The sequence below is a fragment of the Pteropus alecto genome, unplaced genomic scaffold (genome assembly GCF_000325575.1).
Source record: "Pteropus alecto unplaced genomic scaffold, ASM32557v1 scaffold45, whole genome shotgun sequence".
In the NCBI taxonomy this organism is placed as follows: domain Eukaryota; kingdom Metazoa; phylum Chordata; class Mammalia; order Chiroptera; family Pteropodidae; genus Pteropus; species Pteropus alecto.
In genome coordinates this window covers 20,260,369-20,282,556 of record NW_006442491.1, presented here as the reverse complement: position 1 = coordinate 20,282,556, position 22,188 = coordinate 20,260,369, and the positions used below count along the sequence as shown (strand labels likewise).

Sequence of the window (22,188 nt, the reverse complement as noted above, 5' to 3'; positions counted from 1 at the left end):
AAAATTTTTATTTTAAAAATTTGAGATAATTATAATCATAAGAAGTTGCAAAAAAAAAAAAAAATTACAGATAGGCTCCTCCAATGATTACATTTTATGTCACTATAGTGTAATATCGAAACTAGGGAATTAACATTGATAAAATGTGTGTATAGTTCAATGCTATTTTATCACATGTGTGTGTATTTGTGTAATCACCACTGCAATCAAGACATAAAAGTGTAGAAACCTTATCTTTATTCTTCCTGGTTTATAATACGGTTGTCTTAAATATTTTCTTAATATATACTGATGACCATATCAGACAATGCTGTAATTTTTGCTTCAACCACAACACATAATTAGAAAACTCAAGGAGAATTTCTAATGTATTTACTTATATTTTTACTCTTCCCATTTTTCTTTCATCTCTCCTGATATCTCAAGATTCCTTCTTTTATCATTTTCTTTCTGTTTCAGGAACTTCTTTTAGCCATTCTTTTAGGGGAGATGTGCTGGAGACAAATTTGCTTCATTTTACTTCATTGAGAATATTTTGAACCCTCCACTCTTCATTTCAGAAGGATACTTTTGATACATAGAAGATTGTGCATTGAACAAGTTTTTTTCATTCAGCACTTGAAAAATGTGCCACTTCCTTCTGGCTTCTGTGGTTACTGATGAGAAATCCACTGTCACTGGAATTTTTCCCTTATAAGTGAGATATTTCTCTCTCACTATTTTCAGGATTTTTCCCTTTTTTTTGCAGGATACGATGGGTGAGGTCTGCTCAGTTTTTTTGAATCTGTAGGTTTATGTCTTTTGTCAAATTTGGGGAAATTCCAGCCATTACTTCATTCTCCTTCTTTTTCTCCTCTCATACTGTGTTTCAGATCTTTTGTTATACTCCCTTCAAGACCCTGAGATTCTGTTCATTTGTTTCAAGTCATTTTCCCTCTGTTGTTCAGATTAGGTAGTTTTTTTCTTTTGTTCAAACTTCAAGTCACTGATTCTTTCTTCTGTCCTCTCCATTCTACTGAATGAGTTTTTAACTTCATTATATTTTCCAGTTCTAAATTTTCCATTTAATTCTTATTTATATCTTCCATTTATTTGTTGGGCCTTAAAGTTTTTTTGTGTGTTATAATTGCTCATTGAAGCATTTTTATGATAGCTGCTTTAAAATCCTTGTCAGATAATTCCAGCATTTTAGTCAGCCTAGTTGATGTCTGTTGGTTATCTTTCTCATTTCGGTTGAGATGGTCCTGGTTCCTGGAAAAGTGATTCTCTATTGTATTCTGGATATTTGCAATGTACCTCCTTGGGTTCCAAGGTCATGTAGTTAATCTGTCTTCTCCCCATACTTCAGAGTCTTATTTCTGTTTTATATATAAAATTCAATGTTTTTTGCCCTACTTGTCAGGAGGAATAGGAAGTATACCTTTCTGTTGTGCTTCTGAACTAGACTTGCTATTTCATGACCACGTCATTTCCATTAAACTGATGTAACTTAATTTGGCTGCTTTCAATTTTTTTTGGCATTATAAATAACAAACTGATTATCTAGGTCCAGATTATTATTTTGTTAGGATGAATTTCAAGCAGAGAAACTTGTGAGTCAAAGGAACATTGTCAAACTACCTTCCAGAATGTATATTCTCCAAATAAGTCAGTGGAGAACAAAACATTTCTCTTTACCTTGCAGTGGACATTGGCCATGCTTGCTCCCTGGGATAGTTAGGGAGTATCGGCACTTTGTGTGCAAACCGCAGCTACCTAATTGTGTGGACTTTTCTAACTTGGCTAACGAAGTCTCCTCCACAGAGAATTATGGTTCCACTTACACGGGTCCACCAAAATCTTAACCATTCTTTTTATGCACAGAAGACTAAATAAGGCTGTCTTGAATAGGAAATACAACAATCTAAAGATGTTCATTTACTTCTAAATTAGACAAAGTTTTCAACAAGATGGTAGCAAAACCAAAAGAAAAAAGAACTGAATGGTAAATTCAAATGCAATATACATAAGATAATCAATCAAATTATCTATGAATAATGGCAGTTTTATTGATCTTGTTCCAATCCTTATATCTTATTTGGTAGGCTAGAATGTTAGGGATTACACTGAATAGAGGAGACATCCTTTTCTGGTTGCTAGTATCAGACAGAAAGCTATCAAAATTTCACCATTAAACATAAGGATTACCTTTTTTGTTTATATGTCATCAGATAAAGGAAGTTTCCATAGACTGATGCTTGTGATCCCTCAAAATCTGTATGTTGAAACCTAATACCCAATGTGTTAGTATTTGGAGGTAGGGCTTTTGGGAGTTGATTAAGTCATTAGGGCAGAGCCCTTATAAATGCACAGAAAAGGAAAAAAGGAGATCTCAGAGAGCTCCCTTGCCCCTTCCACCTTGTAAGGACATACTGAGAAGACCATCATCTATTAACTAGGAAGTGGTCTCTTGGACTTAATAGCTTCCAGAAATGGGAGAAATATTTCTAAGTCACCCAGTCTATGGTATTCTAACAGCCTGAACAAAGTAAGACACTGATCTTAATGAAAACCCCAGTAAGTGAGAATTGATATAACATTTGAGAAAACTATTTGGCCCTATAAACTAAATTTATATGCATACCCTATTAAATTCGATTTCAATTGTTTGGTGTGATGCTTGAGCTCATGTACTATGTATAAGACTGCTCACAGCAACATTATTTGTAATAGCTCCTACACAGAAAACAGTTAACATAGCAAATCCAAAACTGGTAACCTTAGAAAAGTCTGCTCGCAAGGTTGGGCAAATGGCTGGCATCTATAAACTTGGCTGACAGACTGTTTCCTACACTGATATAAAACTTTCCCTAACTGAAAAAGTGGAAGTACCTCAAGTGTCCACCAATGGATAAATGGATTAGCAAAGCATGGCATACACATACAATGGAATATTATTCAGCCATAAAAAGGTAGAAAATTCTGACACATTGATACAACATGGATGGACCTTGAGGACATTATGCTAAGTGAAATAAGCAATCCACAAAAAGACAAATACTGTATGATTCCACTTATATGAGGTACCTCGAGTAGTTAAGTAGAATGGTGGTTGATAGGAACTAAGGGGAGGAGAGAATGAGGAATTTTGTTTAATGGCAAAGAGTTTCAGTTTTGCAAGGCGAAAAGATTTCTGGAGGTAGATAGTAGTGATAATTGCGCAATGAAAATAATTAATACTAATAAATTTTACACTTTAAAATGGTTGAGATGGCAAATTTCACGTGTATCATCATACAATCTCTTAACGATATAAAAAAAAGTTAATGCAAGCATGGCCATTTGACAATTTGCTACATTTATATATGCTTTCATAGCTAAAAACTGGTTTACTTTTTTTTTTTTGACAAATGAAGGCTGTTATTTTTTCTTTCACTCTTGAAATTATCTTTAAGCATAGATTCTACTCAAAGTAATTTGTTGCTGAAATTGGCAATAACATTCTGATGTCTGCTTTGTTTCCAATTACAATTCAAACTCATTTTGACATTTAAGGCCAATTTTATTAGTCTAGATCCAGTAGGACTTTTCAATAGTAGTGTAAAATTTGACCAATAAATACTTTTTCTTTTCCAGAACAAAACCAAACTGCCCCACACTGGTGGGGGTGGTTCACTGTGCCTACACTGTTTTTGCAAACAATATAGTTTATGCTGAATACTAGTTTTCCTTCTGGAGTCTGGAATTTCAGTAGGTGCTAGGCAAAGAGTGCCTATGTGCCCAGACCCCAATAAAAACCTTGGGCAATGAGTCTCTAATAGGCCTCCCTGGGCAGAAACATCAAACACATGTTGCCACATTTTCATTGCTGGGATAGTAGTCAGCTCTGTGTGACCAATCATAAGAGATAAAGAGCATAAGGAAGCACATGGATTCCTGCAGATTCCAACTGTGTCTCCTTTTTGATCCAGCTGTGGATCCTTATAATACCTCTGTAATAAATCATAGTTGTTGAGCACAACTATGTGCCAGGTCCTGGGAATGCTTCTAGCAAATCTGAGCATGGGAGTATAAAAAGTATAAATTGTGGTATAGTTCTACAATAAAACATAGTATTAGCAATGAAAACCAACAACCTACAGGTATATGAAAAAACAAAGATTGAATCTCAAATGATTATTTATTGCATTTTGCTTTGTATGAGTTTTCTTCCACACTAGAATGAGAATTGTTTAAGGTAGCAGTTCTTACTCAAACTTTTCAGTCTTAAAATCCCTCTTATTAGTATGAGTTATATCTATCAATTATCATATCAGAAACTAAAACTGATTTTAGAAAAATATTAATCCATTTCAAAATAACTATATTTTCTCAAAAAATGGAGTAAGAAGAATGACACTGTTGTTACAGTTTTGCAAATCTCTTTCATATCTAGCTTAATAAAGGACAGCTAGGTTGTCCTAGATGCTTTTGCATTTACTCTGTAGTGACATCCTGTGTCAGGCAGCCTCCAGAAAATTCTATCACATACTCACAAGAGAATAAGAGTGAAAAGGCAAGAAACATCTTAGTATTATTATGAAAATAATTTTGACCTCTTGGACTTCCTAAAAGAGGTTGGAACCTCACAAGTCCTTGATTACACTTTGAGAACTGCAATGTTAGTTTAATACTATGATTCATCTTTATCACATATAGAGGCTAACATGCAGGAATATGGGTTCTTTTATAAATATAGGAGGTAAATCTTGAAGAATTCTATTTACAAACATTGGAACTGGTGGAACGTCCCTTGCATACACTGAGGGTCAAATATGCATGAGAAACTGAAGAATGAAATCTCTTCGATATATTTATTTAAGACCATGAAATTTTCATTTATTTTTTATTTTTTTAAATTTTTTAGGCGAGGCAACCCTTGGTTGACCTCACAGATTGCAAGGACCTTGTCAAGTTACAATCTCTTATTTTTTATGCCTACAGCACCTGGTCGTCCTAGGCCGTCTCCCATCCAAGTACTAACCAGGCCTGACCCTGCTTAGTTTCCGAGATCAGATGGGATCGGGCTTGTTCAGAGTGGCATGGCTGCAGACTACTAGCCTATGAAACTAAATTTTACAAATTTTCATTTTCAAAATTAAACTCACTGATCTTCCTTTCTCTCTAGTTTAGAAACAATGCATCAAGCACTGACTCTATTAACAAAACTTCGTATTAATTTGGTAGAACCCCAGTGGACTGTTGAAATTCAGTTTTAAGACAAATTCAAAGCTGCTACTGGAATGAAATTAACACCAAAAGAAACAATAAGGTAAAAATTATAGATTTGTTTCTTTAATAAACATTTTTATACACAAATAAAATACACGAATCAACAGTTTTATACAAGTTATATAATAACTAATCTAGTCTGTAGATTTTGCCATATTGCTACAGGTTTGGGAGTGAGCAGAAATGTTACAACCTCTCTGTTGGTTTCGGTTCTGAGACATACTCAGGCAGATGTTGACAGTGATGCTGTACTTACCACCAGTGCTAGCACAAGAGTCCGAACCTTCTCCCCAATCTCAGGCGAGATGTCATTGCCAAACTGCTGCAGAGTGGTGAGGAAGCGTTTCAACTTGCTGAGCTGCCGAGCACCACAAGTGGCTGGCAACTGTTGATTTGTTAGTGCCGATGATGTGGAAGAGGCAGGACCATTGCTGAATCTCTGTGGTGGTGACGGGGCACCATTCAGGGTAGGAGGAGAATGGTTGGTGCCATTGCTTACTAAAACAAAGCCAAAATGAAAGACTCAGTTTAAATGCCAAACACAAGGATCTTTGTTGAATTCTTCTTGTTTATATTCTCCTTCATTTATTCATTTGAATTTTGTAAAGCACATGATAAAAGAGTATACAAGGTATTGTTTCTGCCCTCAATGAAATTACTACATATTCAGACTGTCAGGTAGAAAATAACAGAATAATGTAGATGTATTAAAACAGAAGTGCATAGTGTTAAAATAGAAGTGCATAGAGTGCTACTAGAGCACAGAAATGGGACTCTATAGGTGCCTTGGGCAGGAAGGGGTAGGTAGTTTTAAGGCTTTCTGCCACAGGTACTGGATAAGATGTGTCTGGGAGAATATATATTTCCAATGACTCATGCCCATCTTTTATGTCACATCTCCTTCCCAATATTAGCGTCCCAAAGAAGCTGGGTAGTCAATTTAGAATGTAGCATGTGAACAAGACACCCAGAAAACAGAGAGTTATATTAATATAAGAAATGTTTTTCTAGGCTGTAGGTGTAATGATCTATTCCTGAAATAAGGTATACATCTCTTTGACCATTCAGAATATTTTCACCCATCAGTCAGTTGATCTCTGCCTTGACAGTGCTAGAATAATACTGCCAAAATCTTAGCCATTAAATAAAGTATTTTCTAGACAACATACAGGGTATTCCCATTCTATATTTCTGGAACACAACCCTTGAGCTAAGTTCTTAGCAGCATTAAGTAAAAATCTTCTTCACTAAACAGTGAAATAAAATTACCTAGTGCCTGAAAGTCAATAGATATTCATTTACTCATACCCAGGCTTGAAAGTCTAAGAAGGTAAAACTGTGCCTAAAAATAGAAGAAAAAATTGAAGCCAAGACTTAAGCCAAATTTAAAGAACCCATTCATTTAATCTTTATGTGAGAAAACTGACATTTACTTATACTTTGCCTAATGTCAACTCATTAATCATGAAAAATCTTCCACCTCCCTTCTTCTTTCTCCAGGACAGTCACAGTTGGCTGACCATCATTATTCCTAATTCTTGACTGGCCTTTATGATTTGCATTGCCTTAATTAATTGTATACTTCTTGATGAACACATTACACATCTGTGTATACTGTAATTAGCTAATTTTTGTAAACTGTATACACATTGGCTTTGCTCATTAGCTAGCAATGTTAAGTGTTCAGAAAAATGCTGAATATGACTCACTGCTTAAAAGACTGTTAAGATTGAGAAAAAAATGGTGATTTCTGTGTCTTCCATTAAAAAAGATTACTAGAGCTACTGGAAAGAAAGCTCAACACTCAACCTCAGCAATCCAGAAAATTAGTTGCAATGGTCTGCCATTTCTGTGTGTTCACGGAAAGGTCAATTGCCATTGGAGAGCTGCCCTCTTTTGAAGCAGCTCATAAAAATAATATACTGCTGTGCTTTTAGCCACCCTGATGCTCAAACTTCTTCACAGCTTCCTTAGTGAAGGCATATGATCACATTTACTGAAATAATACCACCCTAAGTAGTCAAACATGGAGGTAAAAAGGGCTAGGTTTATGTATACATATTCGTATTATCTGTGTCTCGAAATCTGAATGATAGCCTGGATTTAAGTCTGTTTCACTTCTAGATAGTACTTATATCTAAGGATGAATAGCTTTGAGATAGAAAATAGAATTTACGAAAAAAGATATCAAATTTTATTTTATTCATGCTGACTCAGATTGCTACAGTTGCCACTCACTCAATTTCAAATGTTTTGGGAAAATAATTAAAACTTCTATTAAAGCTATATATCTTAGATTCTGTTCTCCTCCATTTAAAAATAATAAACATTCTTGTGGGAGTATATGCTACTACACTGGGTTTTAGTTTGAATTTCCTTGATAACTAGTAAATTTGAACAACTTAGATTTACTGGCTAATATAATTCTTATGTACTGAACTGAGTCCTCCACAAATTCCTATGTTGAAGTTTGAATCCCTCAATAACTCGGAATGTGATTATAGTTGGAGATAGGGCCTTTAAAAATTAAGTGAGGGCACATGGGTGATTCATAATCCAATATAACTGTTGTACTCATGAGAAAAGGACAACAAGAATGCACATGGACAGAGGCAACGTTGTGGGAGGGTATAGAGGGAGGTGACTTCTGCAAGCCTGGGAGAGACACCTCAGAAAAACCAAAAAACCTGTTGACACCTTGATCTTGGACCTCTATCCTCCAGAACTGTGAAAAATTAAACTTCTAATGTTTAAGTCACCCTGTCTGTAGTATTTTAGTATGGCAGCCCTAGCAAACTAATACAGTAATTATTCTCTTTTGTAAAGAGAATTACATGACAGTCCTGAACACTTTTAGAAGTAGTTTGATAATTTTATGAAACCTAATTTAATTCCGATAAATCAATATAATTTGAATTCATTATTTTAGAGCCAAAGAAATTAAGATAGCTACTTATCGGCCAAAGAGTATGATAAAATATTAAGATCATTAAATTTCCAAATGTCTAAATTAGCTAAGTACTATTCTCAGAGGGCACAAGCAATTTGTAAAAGAAATAATCAGATATATAGCTCTGATATACATATATATGTAAATATATCTTTTAGTAGCCATTTTAAAAATGATGAGAATGGTATATGCAGAAGGCTTTATGGCAGTCACTTAGATCCAAATGTCACTCTCAACCACAAACCCAAGTAATTAAGAGGTCTCACATGCTGTAGGAGTAAATGACACTGGCCTGGGTCCTCCGGGATTTATTGGTGGGAGGGGTGGCATGGTGGGAGGTGAGGATCTTGATTGTATCTTCACTTCCACAGGCGATCCAGGCATTGCTGGCACCCTTTTCTCAGGACCAACTGTGGAGAATTAAAAAAACGAAGGTCAGAGTTGTCTATAAAATAATAAGAATGGTGACAATAATTTAAAATAACATGTTATCCTAGAGGATTGAGAGGTTCTGAAAACAATTTAATCGGCTGAATGGAGTAGTCCCCAGAAAGATATCTACCTCTCAATCTTTTGAACTGTGAATGTTTCCTTATATGGAAAAAGGGTCTTTGAAAATGTAGTTAAGGGTCTTGAGAGGTGGTGATCATGCTGGGTTATCTGAGTGGGCTCTAAATCGAATATAAATGAAACCCACATTAGAAGAATTGAAAAGACACACACATAAAGAAAAGAATGCCTAGGAAACAGACGTAGCCACACAGAGACTTTGCAGTATGACAACAGATGAAAAGATTGGAGTGATATATCTACAAGTGCAAGAATACCAAGGATCTTGAGCAGCCACCAGAAGTTAAGAGAGAGGTATGGAACAGATTCTTCTGAGGCCCCAGGAAGGAATCGACCCTGCTATGCTACTATCCTCCCACCCCCAACCTTCAGAGTTTTTTGCTTTAAGCCACCCAGTTTGTGAAACTGTTATGGCAATCCAAGGAAACTAAAAGAAGGCAGCAAGGTCAAGAGCTGATTATGACCTGAAGGTTAACAGTGAGGATAGTGGCTGAGAAAGAAAAAAAATGGGGTCTACGGCCATGCCACCCTGAATATGCCCGATCTCATCTGATCTCGGAAGCTAAGCAAGGTCGGGCCTGGTTAGTACTTGGATGGGAGACGACCTAAGAATACCGGGTGCTGTAGAAGTTTAGAAAAAAGAAAAAAAAGAAAAGAAAAAGAAAAAGAAAAAAAAAAAGGGTTATTAATTCAGCTTATCTCAACTGCATCCTTTCTTAACTTCTGTTTATAAATGAATCAAATTAGCGTGTGTGTGGGAGCGGGGAGATAATAAGACTATCTAGACCCATAGGTGTCAACTGTATGGAATGGAAATAGAATTATAATCAGTTGTATCTATAAATTACTACGAATGATGAAGTACTTAATTTTTATACATATTAACTATTCTAAATAGGAAAAAAGAGGTAGGTTCAACATCTTTGACACCAGGCATATAAATGTTGCTTATGACATTTGTTCAAAAAGATGAAAAGTAGAGATGATTCTAAACTAAGCACAGGCTGCTTCACCCATGAGATAATATATAAGCAGCTGTTTGATAACATTAGACAGCACCAAATTCCAAAAAGAAGATTTGACAGATTAAACCTAATGATGTCAGAATTAGGTTTGAGCTAATATGAATAAGACTTGATACTGAAGAGTAAGATTCTATTATTTTTAAAGTTATTTTTCCTCATTAAATAAAACCTGTTATATACTTGGCTAATAATAGGGCCAGGGTTATCATAATCATCTTTAAATTGAGCTATTTTCCTCTTAGCAGTTCCAAGCTTTTCACTTAAGTACCATGTATTTTTTCTCCATTAACTGCTGAACTTAATGTTAAGTACAAGAAATGAAAACCAAAGGTTCAATGAGAATGTTAAGTCAAAGATTTCTTTTTTTGTGAGATCACAGTTGTAAACACAATACATACAAGAGTATTCATGACACTGGCAACAGGGCACATCTTCGCACATTCATGGGTCCCATCTAATGAGGAAAATATCCCCAAATATTATTTTTAATACTTCAGTTTGTCACATTTTGGGAAGAGATATAATGAATACAGAAAGTCAATCAAGGAAGCGATGCCCCCAAATTGCAAATCCCACGACAAAAATGTGCCACTCTCTGAGAGCCATGTGGGCAACACTCTGCCAGTCTCCACATCTCTCTGTCCGGAATATTTTCTTTGTAAAATTGATGGTCGTCCTGTCTGATTAGTGGACTAATGAGCTGTTGGTTTGCCTTTTTTCTTCTTGACAGTATTTTCTTAATGCCCTTCAGAGAACAGTTGACACATTTCCAGCTCTTCCATCTGGGGCCCAGCTTTCTGAAGGATGGGGGTTGGGGCAGGGAGAAGGAAAGGAAGGAACTGACAGTTGTCTCACACTGTTCTGTGTTGTGTACGGTGTGCAGCAACCTAGAGGGAGCTTTTCTTCAGACCACCTGCTTTTACAGCACGGGCGCCAAAGAGGCCTGAGGAGGGCTTTGCAGCGAGATGTGTTTTAACATTCAGCACTTGGCAGAATAAAAAACTCAGAGCAACACAACTGAAGAACACTGAATTATATACCAATTAAATGGTATATATAGACATTGGGCAAAACCCAGCTCCCAGAGTACTGTTTACAGATTAAAACTACTCATCTCTTGCTCATGTCACTACTCACGAACCTGCAACAGCAGTGTTATTCCTCATGCTTCAAGCAATAACATCATCTAGCAGAAAAAGCTGGGTATGAAGACTGAGAGAGTAGGTGTGAACTCTTATTTTGTTATGAATGACCTATATTAATTTTGTCAAATTATTTCACTTTTCTGGGTCTCACTTTCAATGTATATAAAATGAGAAATAAGACCTATATGGTGAGAAAGATGGTAAGGATTAGAGATAATGCCTAGACTTGTACTAGGTATAAAGAAGGTACTCAACACACAGTGATGATGATTACAAAACTCAAAAAACCAGTGTCAAGTTCTGATTTTATCATACATCTAACTGTGGGATCAGGTCCAACTTAATATTAACATTCATTTCCTACAGAAAAATGGGTATATTAGCAATAATTAATCCATCTGATCTAAGAGAAATTACATAGAATGATCCAAGAATTGCAAAAGCACCGAGTACAATGTAAGATGGTATTTTTGTTGGTGGCTTGGTGGCACAAATGCACATCATGGTGTAAGAGATCTATCTAGGTGGTTGATTTATCAGTAGTTGTTCAGATAGTGGATAAGGGGTACACTTCAAAGTAGGCATTTTAACAATCTGCTTGGTGGCTGTGACATGCCGTTATGTCATCACTGTTAAGAGTGAATTCATTTTGGAATACTTATAAAACTGATGTTCACATTTTATATTCTAGCTGGATCCCTTGAAAGAAACAGCCATATATGTTGAGCCCTTTTAAATTGCAGAGAACCTTAAGAGTTCAAGGAGAAGAAACTCCTTTCTTAATTGTGACTTGAGCCCATGAATACCATTGCTCAGACTATCAGAGACTTAAAGTATTCAGTCCTAGAAAATCAAAATAACCCTTAGTTTTGTCATAAAGGCTCAAATTGATTCTAAACATTGTTTTAAGATTCAAAGTAACTGATAATTTAGTCAATCTGTGAGTTTCTGCTTTGGTTATTTTAAATATTTGGATATACATGAACTAAAAACTAAAATTCGAACATATGACTACATATACTTCCCAAATCACTGATGCTTCAAACACCTAACCAAGTAACTTTAGCCAAACAACTTGAGCTAAAGAAGAGTGAACATGGAAAGGTATGTATGAATAGTGATTTTACTTCTTCACTGTATGATATGTTGAAGATGTCATGAAAACAGAAAACTGATGAGAGACAGAACAAAATAAAAAGTTCTCTACGTGAAAGCAGTGTTATTTTTTTCCACATAAGAATTGGAACACTTGAACATGAAACTAGAATAGAACTATTCCGTAGCTGTAAAAGTAATAATGGACATAAACAAAAACATTCCAGATGAATGCTATCTGACAAGAATCATATGTGATAAATTGCTCACAAATGAGGGCGTTTACAAAAATTACTGTGAGGCTGACAAAGAAACAAGAAATAGAAGAGGTATAAATAAGAGATTAGGAAATGCAATCATCTGAGAGGAATCAGATTAAAATTCTATTAGAATTAATCATTTCATTTGGCCATAGAGATGTTTATCTAAGCTGAATTTTGGGTAAAAGAAGATATAGTCAAGTGATCCTTATTATCATCACTGAGAAAAATGAACTGAATATGAAGCTTTCAAATGCACAGTACAGGAATTCTGATCATTCCAAACAGGTTGACCAAGGAAGTCACATCTGTTTCTTTAAAACAAATCAGACTCCTAACTAAGAAACAACTGGGAAGTTTTAAAGAGAATTATCTTTGGAAGTAGAGACAAAGGTAGATGATATGTCTAAGCATATATTTATATGGTTCAAAAATCAGTATAAGAAATATTCCTTGCTCCCGTTCCTACATACCCCACCCCATAGGTAACTATTTTAATTAGTTTCTTGTATATCTTTCCATTCTTTCACTCTACAAATGAGCAAAAACAAATATAAATTTTTATCCCACCCCTCATTTATACAAGGGTAGCATAATTACATTAAATCAAATGGTCCTAATAATGGCCTCTCTGTAGCAATGCCTTTTGCAGTGCCTCAGGAAGTGGGGTCTATTTCCCTACCCCCTAAATCTGGCCAAGCCCTCTGACTTGCTTTGGCGAATGTAATGTGATGGAAGTGACATAGTGCCAGTTCTAAGCATCTCTTAGAAGTCTCTGATCCTGCCATTAAAGCAAACGCAAACTAGTCTGTTGGATGATAAGACCACATGGAGCAGAGATGAGTCGTAAGACAGTTGATCCTCAAACATGTGAGAGCCTGAGTCTGATCTGCGACTAGCTGACTGCAGACATATGAATGAGTTAATACAACCAAGTACAGAACTGCCTAACTCATAAGTAAAAAATAAAAGTTTTTTGTTTCAGGCTCCTATGTTTTAGCACTGTTTGTTATATGGCAACAGACCAATAGGCAACTGATCTTTACCATATAGAAACTGTACTGTTCCTTGGTTTTTTGTTGTTCTTTTGTTTTACAATTTATAATATGTCCTAATTCTTAATTCCACAACCTTGTTTTTAAATAACAGATGTATGATATTCCATTGTGTGGATGTACCATGGTTTATTTAAACAATCTCCTACTGATGGATAACTGGATTGTTTCCAATCATTTAGAGCTGAATTTTGAGGCTCTCCAGATCCCATGCTACTGACTGCCCTATACTTTCCAGGTTTGGGGAACAGATAAAGTAAGACAGGGCCCTGAGTTATGGGAAAGCCAGATATATTCAAATGTGTACAAAGTACTAAGAAAATAAATAAGTTGAAATGTTACTCTGTATGAAGGCCATAGAAGTTTTTACAGACCATTAAGTAATTTACTGGGAAGGCTAACATGGGCTTTCCAGGCAGCACCTAAGGAGAAAAGGGCATTGTTTGAACAGTGCCCCTAAAGTTGAAATCAGAACCAAGGGAAAAATCAGGAAAAAGATTTCCTTGACCACAGTCTCCCTCTTTAACGATTGCCAAGTTCGGTAAATGTTTTGAACGAGTAACTACTGGATGAGAAGCATTTCCAACACTGGCGATTTTAATTTGCTAAAGATAGAAGGAAGAATATCAAATTACTGTTGCCCTTATATAAGGGCATATAAGGCTGGATAAACTGATTATGCGCAAAACACACATTTCTTATCCTTACAGGTCTGCCACAAACCTGAGAACACATCTAACTTTCTAACAACAGTCATGCTTCATATACAGAGACAGCCAGAAATATGTTTACAATGACAGAAAATTTATCATTCAACAAAAACTGAGGCATAAGGACTCAAGTAACAAAATTACCAGAAAATATTCTGTAAGGAACCCTGAAGACAGAGATCAATTAAAACAAATTAATATTTTGGTATATACTAACAATAGGGATTGAGAAACAAACTTTTCCATTCCAAATTTATAAATACATTGGAAAATTAATTATTCTAATATATTCCTATGGCTGAGGGATCAGCAAACTTGTTCTGCAAAGGGCAAGATAGGAAATATTTTTGGCACTGTGGGCCATATGGTCTCTGTCACAACTATGTAACTGCTGTTGTAGCACAGTCTAGACAATACACAAATGAATGAGCTTGGCTGTGTTCCAATAAAACTTTATTTACAAAGCTAAGCAGTGAGCCATAGTGTACCAGCCCCTACTATGGCTGATTAAAAAACTGGAAAAATTCAAATGTGTAATTCTTTATTTCTATCTATAAAATCAATTTTTAAAGGTCCACTGAAGTGGTTCATCTGAATAGCATTTTCATTTTCTTAAGATGGAATATAAAGAGACCTTTACTTACTGACCTCCATGAAAAATAATATACAAAACAAAACAAAAAAATATTTAGACGGCATTATCTAAAGAAAGAATACTAACAACATGAAGTCAGAACTGAGGAGTAGCAAAGATTAGGCTCGTTATGGGATGTTCTTTTAAAAATCACACAGACCTAGGAGAACTGCAAAGATGACTAGCATATCTGTGAAGAATCACTTGCTTCATTATGCTAATTTCCTCCCTGGTCATTCCTCTTTTCTCTATCTTCTACCAGTGCCATCTGACCCCATACATAGAGATGCTCAAAATATGTAAATAATTCTAACAACTCAGTAATAACAACAAGCAAATTTTAAAAGCAAGCAAAAAAATTTAACAGTTCCCAAAAGAAGGACTATCATACTAGTCATCAAAGAAACACAAATTATAACACATCGACTAAAACGAACACACTACTGATATATATCCAACAACACGGATGCATATCTAAAGCATTAGCCTAAGTGAAAGATGCCAGACACATGATAAAACGACATACTGTATTATCCTATTTATATAGAACTTTAGACAAGACAAAGTTAGTGATATAAAGCAGATCAGTAGCTGCTTGGGATGGATGGGAAGAAACTGATTATAAAGGGGTATGTTGGAGGCATGATAAATATTTTTATGGTGATAGAAATATTCTATATCTTGATTGTAATAGCACTAACACAACAGCTAAAAGTCAAACTGTATAAATAAAATGGATGAATTTTATTATATATAAATTATACCATAATAAAGCTGAGAAAAAAATTAGCAAACTAAATCAGCAATGTTTTTTTTAAATCACAATCGAGTTTATCCAAGAAAGCAAAGATAATTTAATATTAGAAAAATCCAATATAATTTACCATATTAAGATTAAAAGAAATACCTTTAAATTACCTCAATAATTACAGAAATAGAAGATCAATTCCTTAACTTGATAAAGGGTCTCTTCCAAAAACCTATATAAAATGTAATACTTATTGGTGAAATATTATAAGTGCTGCCTGCCTTTCAACTCAGAAAGAAGATAAATATGTCTAGTATCAATGCTTCTATTAACATTTACTCAAGAGTCAATCTAGAACAGCAAGACTGTTAAAAAGGATATGGAAAGAAAATTGTCCTTTGTACACACCAGATGACTTGCTGTGTAGAAAACCAAAAGAATCTAACAGTTACAATACGCAGGTTCAGCAAGTTTGCTAGATAGACAGACGACCAAGCTTTTAAAAATTGCATTCCTATATACCAGCAAACATGTAGTAATTTCTAAAAGGTCTGAATATACAATAAAAAAATATAAACGACCTGGGAATAAATCTAACACAAGCTATATATGACCAGAGAAGAACATGATGTAAGTAGACTGAAAGACATAAAAGAACACAAATAATTGGAAAGATCTATTATGATTATGGATAGGAAGATTCACTATTACCAATATTGTCTCTTCACTTTAATGTATAATTTCAATGTAACATGTTAAAAATCTGGCAGCAAGACAATAGACAACTGTGGCATATTCATAAATAAAATAGTCACTATTAAAATAAGTGAACTATAGTTACCAAATGAATAAATTCCAAAAAAATTAGTGATACTGAAATTGTAGAGAAAAAGAATTGATACAGGAAAAATACAGATAGTGAAATACTTTTATAAACTCTAAAAAGAACAACAAAACTTACATATAAGGACTCAATTTATATATGTATATGTAGTAAAACATATTTAAATGCAAGGAAATAAACATCAAATTCAGGATAGTGACTACTGCGCAAAAGGAAGGAAACGGACACAGTCACAAATTGTAGTTCTAATGTTTTGCCTCTTTAAAAGATCTGAGGCAAAATGTAAGACAAAACATTAAAATTTGACAAAGCCAAAAGTGGATACATGAGTATTTGTTATACTGTGCTTTTTTCTTATTTTGTAAGCTTGAAATATTTCACAAGAAAAAGATCACTGGCTACAGTGGGGAAAATGGTGAGATCATAATGTAGGAAGAGACTTCTTAAAAAGTTGTTATAGTGAGAGATGACGGTGCCCTGGGATGGGAGTAGCAACAGGAATGGAAAAAAGGGGGTGGATTTCGAAGATATTTAGAGTTAGAATAGGTAGGACTTGCTGATTGATTAGATGCGGAGAAAAAGTCAGGGTAACATTTGGAATTATTGACAGATAGAGGTAACTAGAGGGAGAGTATGATGGAGGGGAGAGATAAGTTCAGTATATAGTGAATATACTCCTTGGCCTCTGAGATAGCCAAGAGGAGGATTGCAGTTGATAAATTCACAAGTTTGGAGTTGAAAAGAATAGTCTGATCTAGAATGAAGAGTTATAGATATAAAAATAAGAAAATACCAGCTATGAGATTGAAAGAAAAAGCTATGATGTTTCAAAACACAACTAAAATAAACTATGGCTGATTTTTATCCTTGACTTTTACTCCATATTCAGTGTGGGTTAAGAATAGCTAGAAACTATTATACACTAAATATTTATTCATACTTTAATAGTTTATTCAGATCCTCTTCTTCAAGCTAGTAATTGGTTTCTTTGGATTGTTTGAAGAGTCAAAGATTTATAACATGTTTACAAGCCCCTAACCCTCACGATTTCCTGTTTTCTGCAATTTGTCCATACTGTTCCACAGAAAATTCTGCTTTGCATTTCTCTGCTTATGTTTTCAGTTTCCAATTCTGGAAAGCCAGGCTTGGCTACCCATGTCCATCTTCTATCTAAACCAAAACCCTCTTAGGACAATTCCATTCATAGGGAAAGTAAGAGAAAGAGAGGAAAGGATGGAAAAAGGAACATGGTAAGAAAGGTGTTACTTTTATAGACTGGAATATAAAAAAGAGTATAGTTGATCTTTGTGGAATTTTTTTTTTTTTTTTTTGGTATATTTGTCAGGGCTACAATAACAAAGTATCAGACTCAGTAGCTTAAATAACGAAAGTCTATTTTCTCACAATTTTGGAAACTAGAAGTCCGAGAGGTGTTGACAGGGTTGGTTTCTTCTCAGGCCTCTCTCCTTGGCTTCCTCTCCCTGTGTCTTCACATAGTCTTTTCTCTGACATATTTTTGTCCAACTTTCCTCTTCTTATAAGGACACCAGTCACAGTGAATTAGGCCCATCCTAATGACCTAATTTTAATATAATCAGTACATTAAAGATCCTATCTCCAAATTCAATCATATTCTTAGGTACTTGTGGTTAGGACTTCAATGTATAAATTTTTAAGGAACACAATTCAGTCCAATAGTGGAGATGGGGAGAGATTTTTTTAAAAAATGCAGTTAGAGTAAGGATGTTGAACAGCTTTTCCTGAATTGAATTTTAGTATCCTCTTTATTCATTCATTCATTCAAAAATAAGTGAGTACCTACAAGGTATCTTACTGCTGAGAACAAAGCAGTAAATAAAATAAGAGTAAATAAAAGAGCTCAAAGAGCAATTCTGAGGTTTTCAGCCTGAGCAACTGGAAGGATGGAGAAAATGTGAAAGGAAGATGAGTGGAGGGGTAGTTAGAGACCAGGGACTAAGTTTGAAATGCCTACTAGATATTCAAATGGGGATGTTGGACATATAGCTGGATATAAAAGTCTGGAGATAGGGCCTGGAGTAGAAAAGTCTGAGCTCATGATTAAATGCTGTCAACTGATGAAATATTGATGTTATTTAAAGCCTGAAACTGGGTATCTTAGAGGATGAGTATAGAGTAGAGGTTCAAGGACTGATCTGTAGGTACTCCAATTTTGGGGGATCATGGAATTGAGAAAAAAAGATTGAAAATGAGCAGTCCTGTGTCAAGTCATGCAGTACACCTTAAACTCATTCAGAGCTGTATGTCAATTATATCTCAGTAAAACTGAAATGAAATTTTTAAAAGAAAGAAAATGAGCAGCCAGGGAAATGCACTGTGAATTTCAAGGTGAAATATACAAATATTCATATAGAAATACATTCTAGTTGTTTAGGTTATTATTATAGGGACTGGACCTTATGATTAAGAAAATTTTTTTAAAACCAATTATTTTAAAACTTCAGCCGCTGTCAAAATTATCAGCAATTAAGAATATAATTACAAAGAAGGTCAGAACAAATACATTATTTGTTGCAAAGTATACAAAAGCATTTAAGAGACTGCACACAAATCTCGCTCCAGAATTTAACTGGAACAAGAACAATGGCTGAAGTTTCTTAGACCAGATAAAACAGTTAAAATTAAATTTTCCTTCCTCCCCAGTTTAAGACTATCTCTTAACTGAAGCAGAATATATATAATAAATATGAAAAAGCTTACTTGCAACAAAAATTAGATGAAAAGGGCAGTTTGACAAATGGACCAAATTCTAAACCAACTCTTTATGTCCTTAAAGCGTCAAAGGCAGGCTATTATAGAAAGAAGACTGAGGATGAAACTAGAAGATGTGACTGAATCTTGACTGTTCTGCCAACTTATCAGCTGTGGTCCCTTGAACTAGTCACTCCAGAGCCTTGCTTTTCTCATCTGTAACATGGAGGGAAAGGAAGTGTTGCAAGGCCAATAAAATAAAGAGCTCTCTTACGCTATTAAAGTATAAGATATTATTAGACAACTATCCATCAGAAATGTATTAACAATCATTATGTCACTCATACATTGAAAGTAACTAAAGGGTCTCTTCCAATGCTAATGATTTTAATATTTAAAGATATGTTGTAATTGGCTGCCAACATCAAAACCCTGTTGATAACCTTAATGCAAGTTAAAAGCAGCAGCAACACAGCTGACTTGATAATGTAAATAGGGAAAAGTGAAATATGGATTGTTGCTTCCCAGCTCCAGCAAATGTTTATTTGGAATAATATAGTTATCTACTCCAAATGCACACCATCTGTTTCAAGTCTCCATCAAGTTAATATTTCTCACATGAACAAAAATGACTTAAAATTACGTTTGATTAACATCTTGCCTTCCCATGGAGGTTATCCCTACCACAGTCTCAATCTACTGAATCTCAACCTCTTAACATTGTGCACATTACTATTCTGGCCAAACACATGCAGTCAAGTCAGATAATTCAGAGAATTAAGGCTGTCAGAGAATAAACTAATTCCAGTCTTCTTGGTCAAATAAAATCCTTCTTGCATGTTTTTCTGAAGGTAGCTTTCCTAAGATTAAAACCCAGGTCTCTCTGGTTCCATACACCAATGCATCTGTGCTAAAAGTTCTCTGGAACACGGAACTTTCTAGAATGGTATTTCAGTAACTCCTCACAGGTCAACTCTAAAATATATTTCAATAACATCACTTATCCCATCTCCACAGTTCTTACTTTGGCTCAAGTCACTGTCATCTCTCACCTGTACTACTTCAACTGCCTCCTAGCTACTCTTCCTTCTTCTGCTTTTGTTCCTTCCAATCCATTCTCTTCAGGTAGCAGCCAAAGTGCTGATTTAAAAACTTCACACAGATCTTTTCACAGATCTATTTAAACCCCTCTAATGGCTTCCCATCACTCTTGCAATAAAACACAAAGTCTTTACCTTGGCTTAAATGCAAATTTCTACCCAGCAGTTCTCAAAGTGTGGTCTGAGAACGCTTGGGGATTCTAGAGACTCATTGGGGAGGGTTGGATAAGGGGTGTGCACCTGTGCATGGAGGCTCAAAACAATTTTCATAATAATAAGATTATCTGCCTTCTTCACTCTTACTCTTTCATAATGTATAGTGGTTTTTGTCCAGTGACTATATAATGAATGATAGCATAAGAGACTTAATACAGAAGCAGATCTGAGAATTCAATTATATTCTATTAAGCCAGTCATTGGAGATTTACAAAACTATAACAGTGCCACTCTTATTAAATGTTTGCTTTGAATATAAATAACATTTTATTAAAATGATTTTAACATGTAATAAGTTTATTTTAAAGGCATTAATATTGTAAAAATTTAATTTCTGATGGGAATGTGTGCATGTGTTTATTAACATAAAAATGCTCATTGGGGTGCATAATAAAACAATGCAAAGAAATTCTGAAACCAAAGAGTTTGAGAACTGCTGACCTAGCCCATGCCTATCTCTCCAATCTCACATCCTACCTGTTCTGCCCTCAAGATGATTTAGCTGGGCTGCCTTTCTTTCTACTTCTCAAATATAAGAGAACTCCCATTTCAGTGCCTATTCCTTTGGCCTAAAATTGGCTTCTCCCAAGTTGTTACATGGCTGGCTGATTATCATTCAAATGTCAGCACAAATGTCATTTCCTAAGAGGGAGTATCCTTAACTAAAATTGCTCTCCGCTATTCCTCCTACCAGACCATTCCATGACCTTGGTTTTCTTCATTGCACTTATTATCATTGCACCAATTAGACAAGTGTTTACTTGACTGATGGCCATCTTTGGGGAAATAAAAGCCTTGTCCCCTCAATACCTAGAACAAGAAACACCAAATCACAATGATCAAAATTGGCACACCTCAAAGCTTGGCTGAACTTGAACTATCCTATCTCTCACATCTCCCCATTTTCAATGAGTCAGCACAATCTTGTCTCTTCTACCCCATACTCACCCTCAACTCTCTCTCTACTCTCAAAGCCACTGTCTTAGATTAGCCCGTCACTTTTCAAAGTGGACTCTAAGATACAACCTATTCTGCATTCTCCTACCAGGCATCCATTTCACCAAGAACCCCTATTCTCTGCTGTCGTTTGTTCTTCAGACTGGCTTTCATGATTCTCAGCTGCTAAATCCATTCTCACATTCTCATGAACAGTTCTATGTATATTCCCATTAGCAGGGTCTCCTATAAGTCATAATCATCCCATGGTCATACCAACTCCATTTCCTAGACCTCCTTCCACTTTCTCTAGATACATTTAAATCTTCCCTAACACTTTTGTTCCAATTTGTTCGTCCTGTTTTCATCATCTGTCACCATGCCTAGGGCCAGAAGCAAGAATAGTGGTTTGATAACAATTGTTACTTGATCAACAGGAAAAAGAAGACATAAAAGGTAATTACGCTATTTAATTCTGCTCAAGTATGATGTTAATATTAACAGCACAAGTATAAGCAAGTTATGCTTACTCTAATTGTAGGCCACAGACTGTCCCATTAATCTTAAAAATTCATACAACTTTATTTGACATTCTGGAGACAAAGTAAGTATGTTTAGAACTATATGAATCCATTTTTAAAAAGAAAGATACTGCTCAAAAATACATGTACTATTAATGCATCGTCATACATATAATGAAGACAGTATATAATGTTATATAAATCATGAATCCATTAATCATGCTAACTATACAAAAAGCTGAATATGTTTTTAAATTGCTGGGGAAGATCACAGAAGAATACAGACATCAAATCTTTTGTTCATATAACTCTCCCCATAAGGCCTTTCCATCCCAAAGATGCTATATTTATCTAGATCCATCCTCCCCCATATACACACAGCTGTTACTCCTTCAGACT

At 35.1% G+C, this 22,188-nt stretch overlaps 1 protein-coding gene and 2 pseudogenes across 4 annotated transcripts in view; 1 reads left to right on the top strand and 2 right to left on the bottom strand.

The window, feature by feature from the left end:
- Positions 1 to 22,188, bottom strand: part of CBFA2T2 (CBFA2/RUNX1 translocation partner 2) — a 121,349-nt gene that overhangs the window by 24,970 nt on the left and 74,191 nt on the right. For all 4 annotated transcript variants that reach the window (XM_015596864.2, XM_015596863.2, XM_006921723.3 and 1 more), the window contains exons 2-3: positions 8,467 to 8,610; positions 5,507 to 5,748 (exon numbers count right to left, since the gene is read on the bottom strand). In XM_015596864.2, the coding sequence (XP_015452350.1) occupies positions 5,507 to 5,748; positions 8,467 to 8,610 (386 nt within the window). The remainder of the gene's footprint in view (positions 1 to 5,506; positions 5,749 to 8,466; positions 8,611 to 22,188) is intronic.
- LOC112471150 lies at positions 4,954 to 5,072 on the bottom strand (annotated as a pseudogene).
- On the top strand, positions 9,282 to 9,400 carry LOC112471057 (annotated as a pseudogene).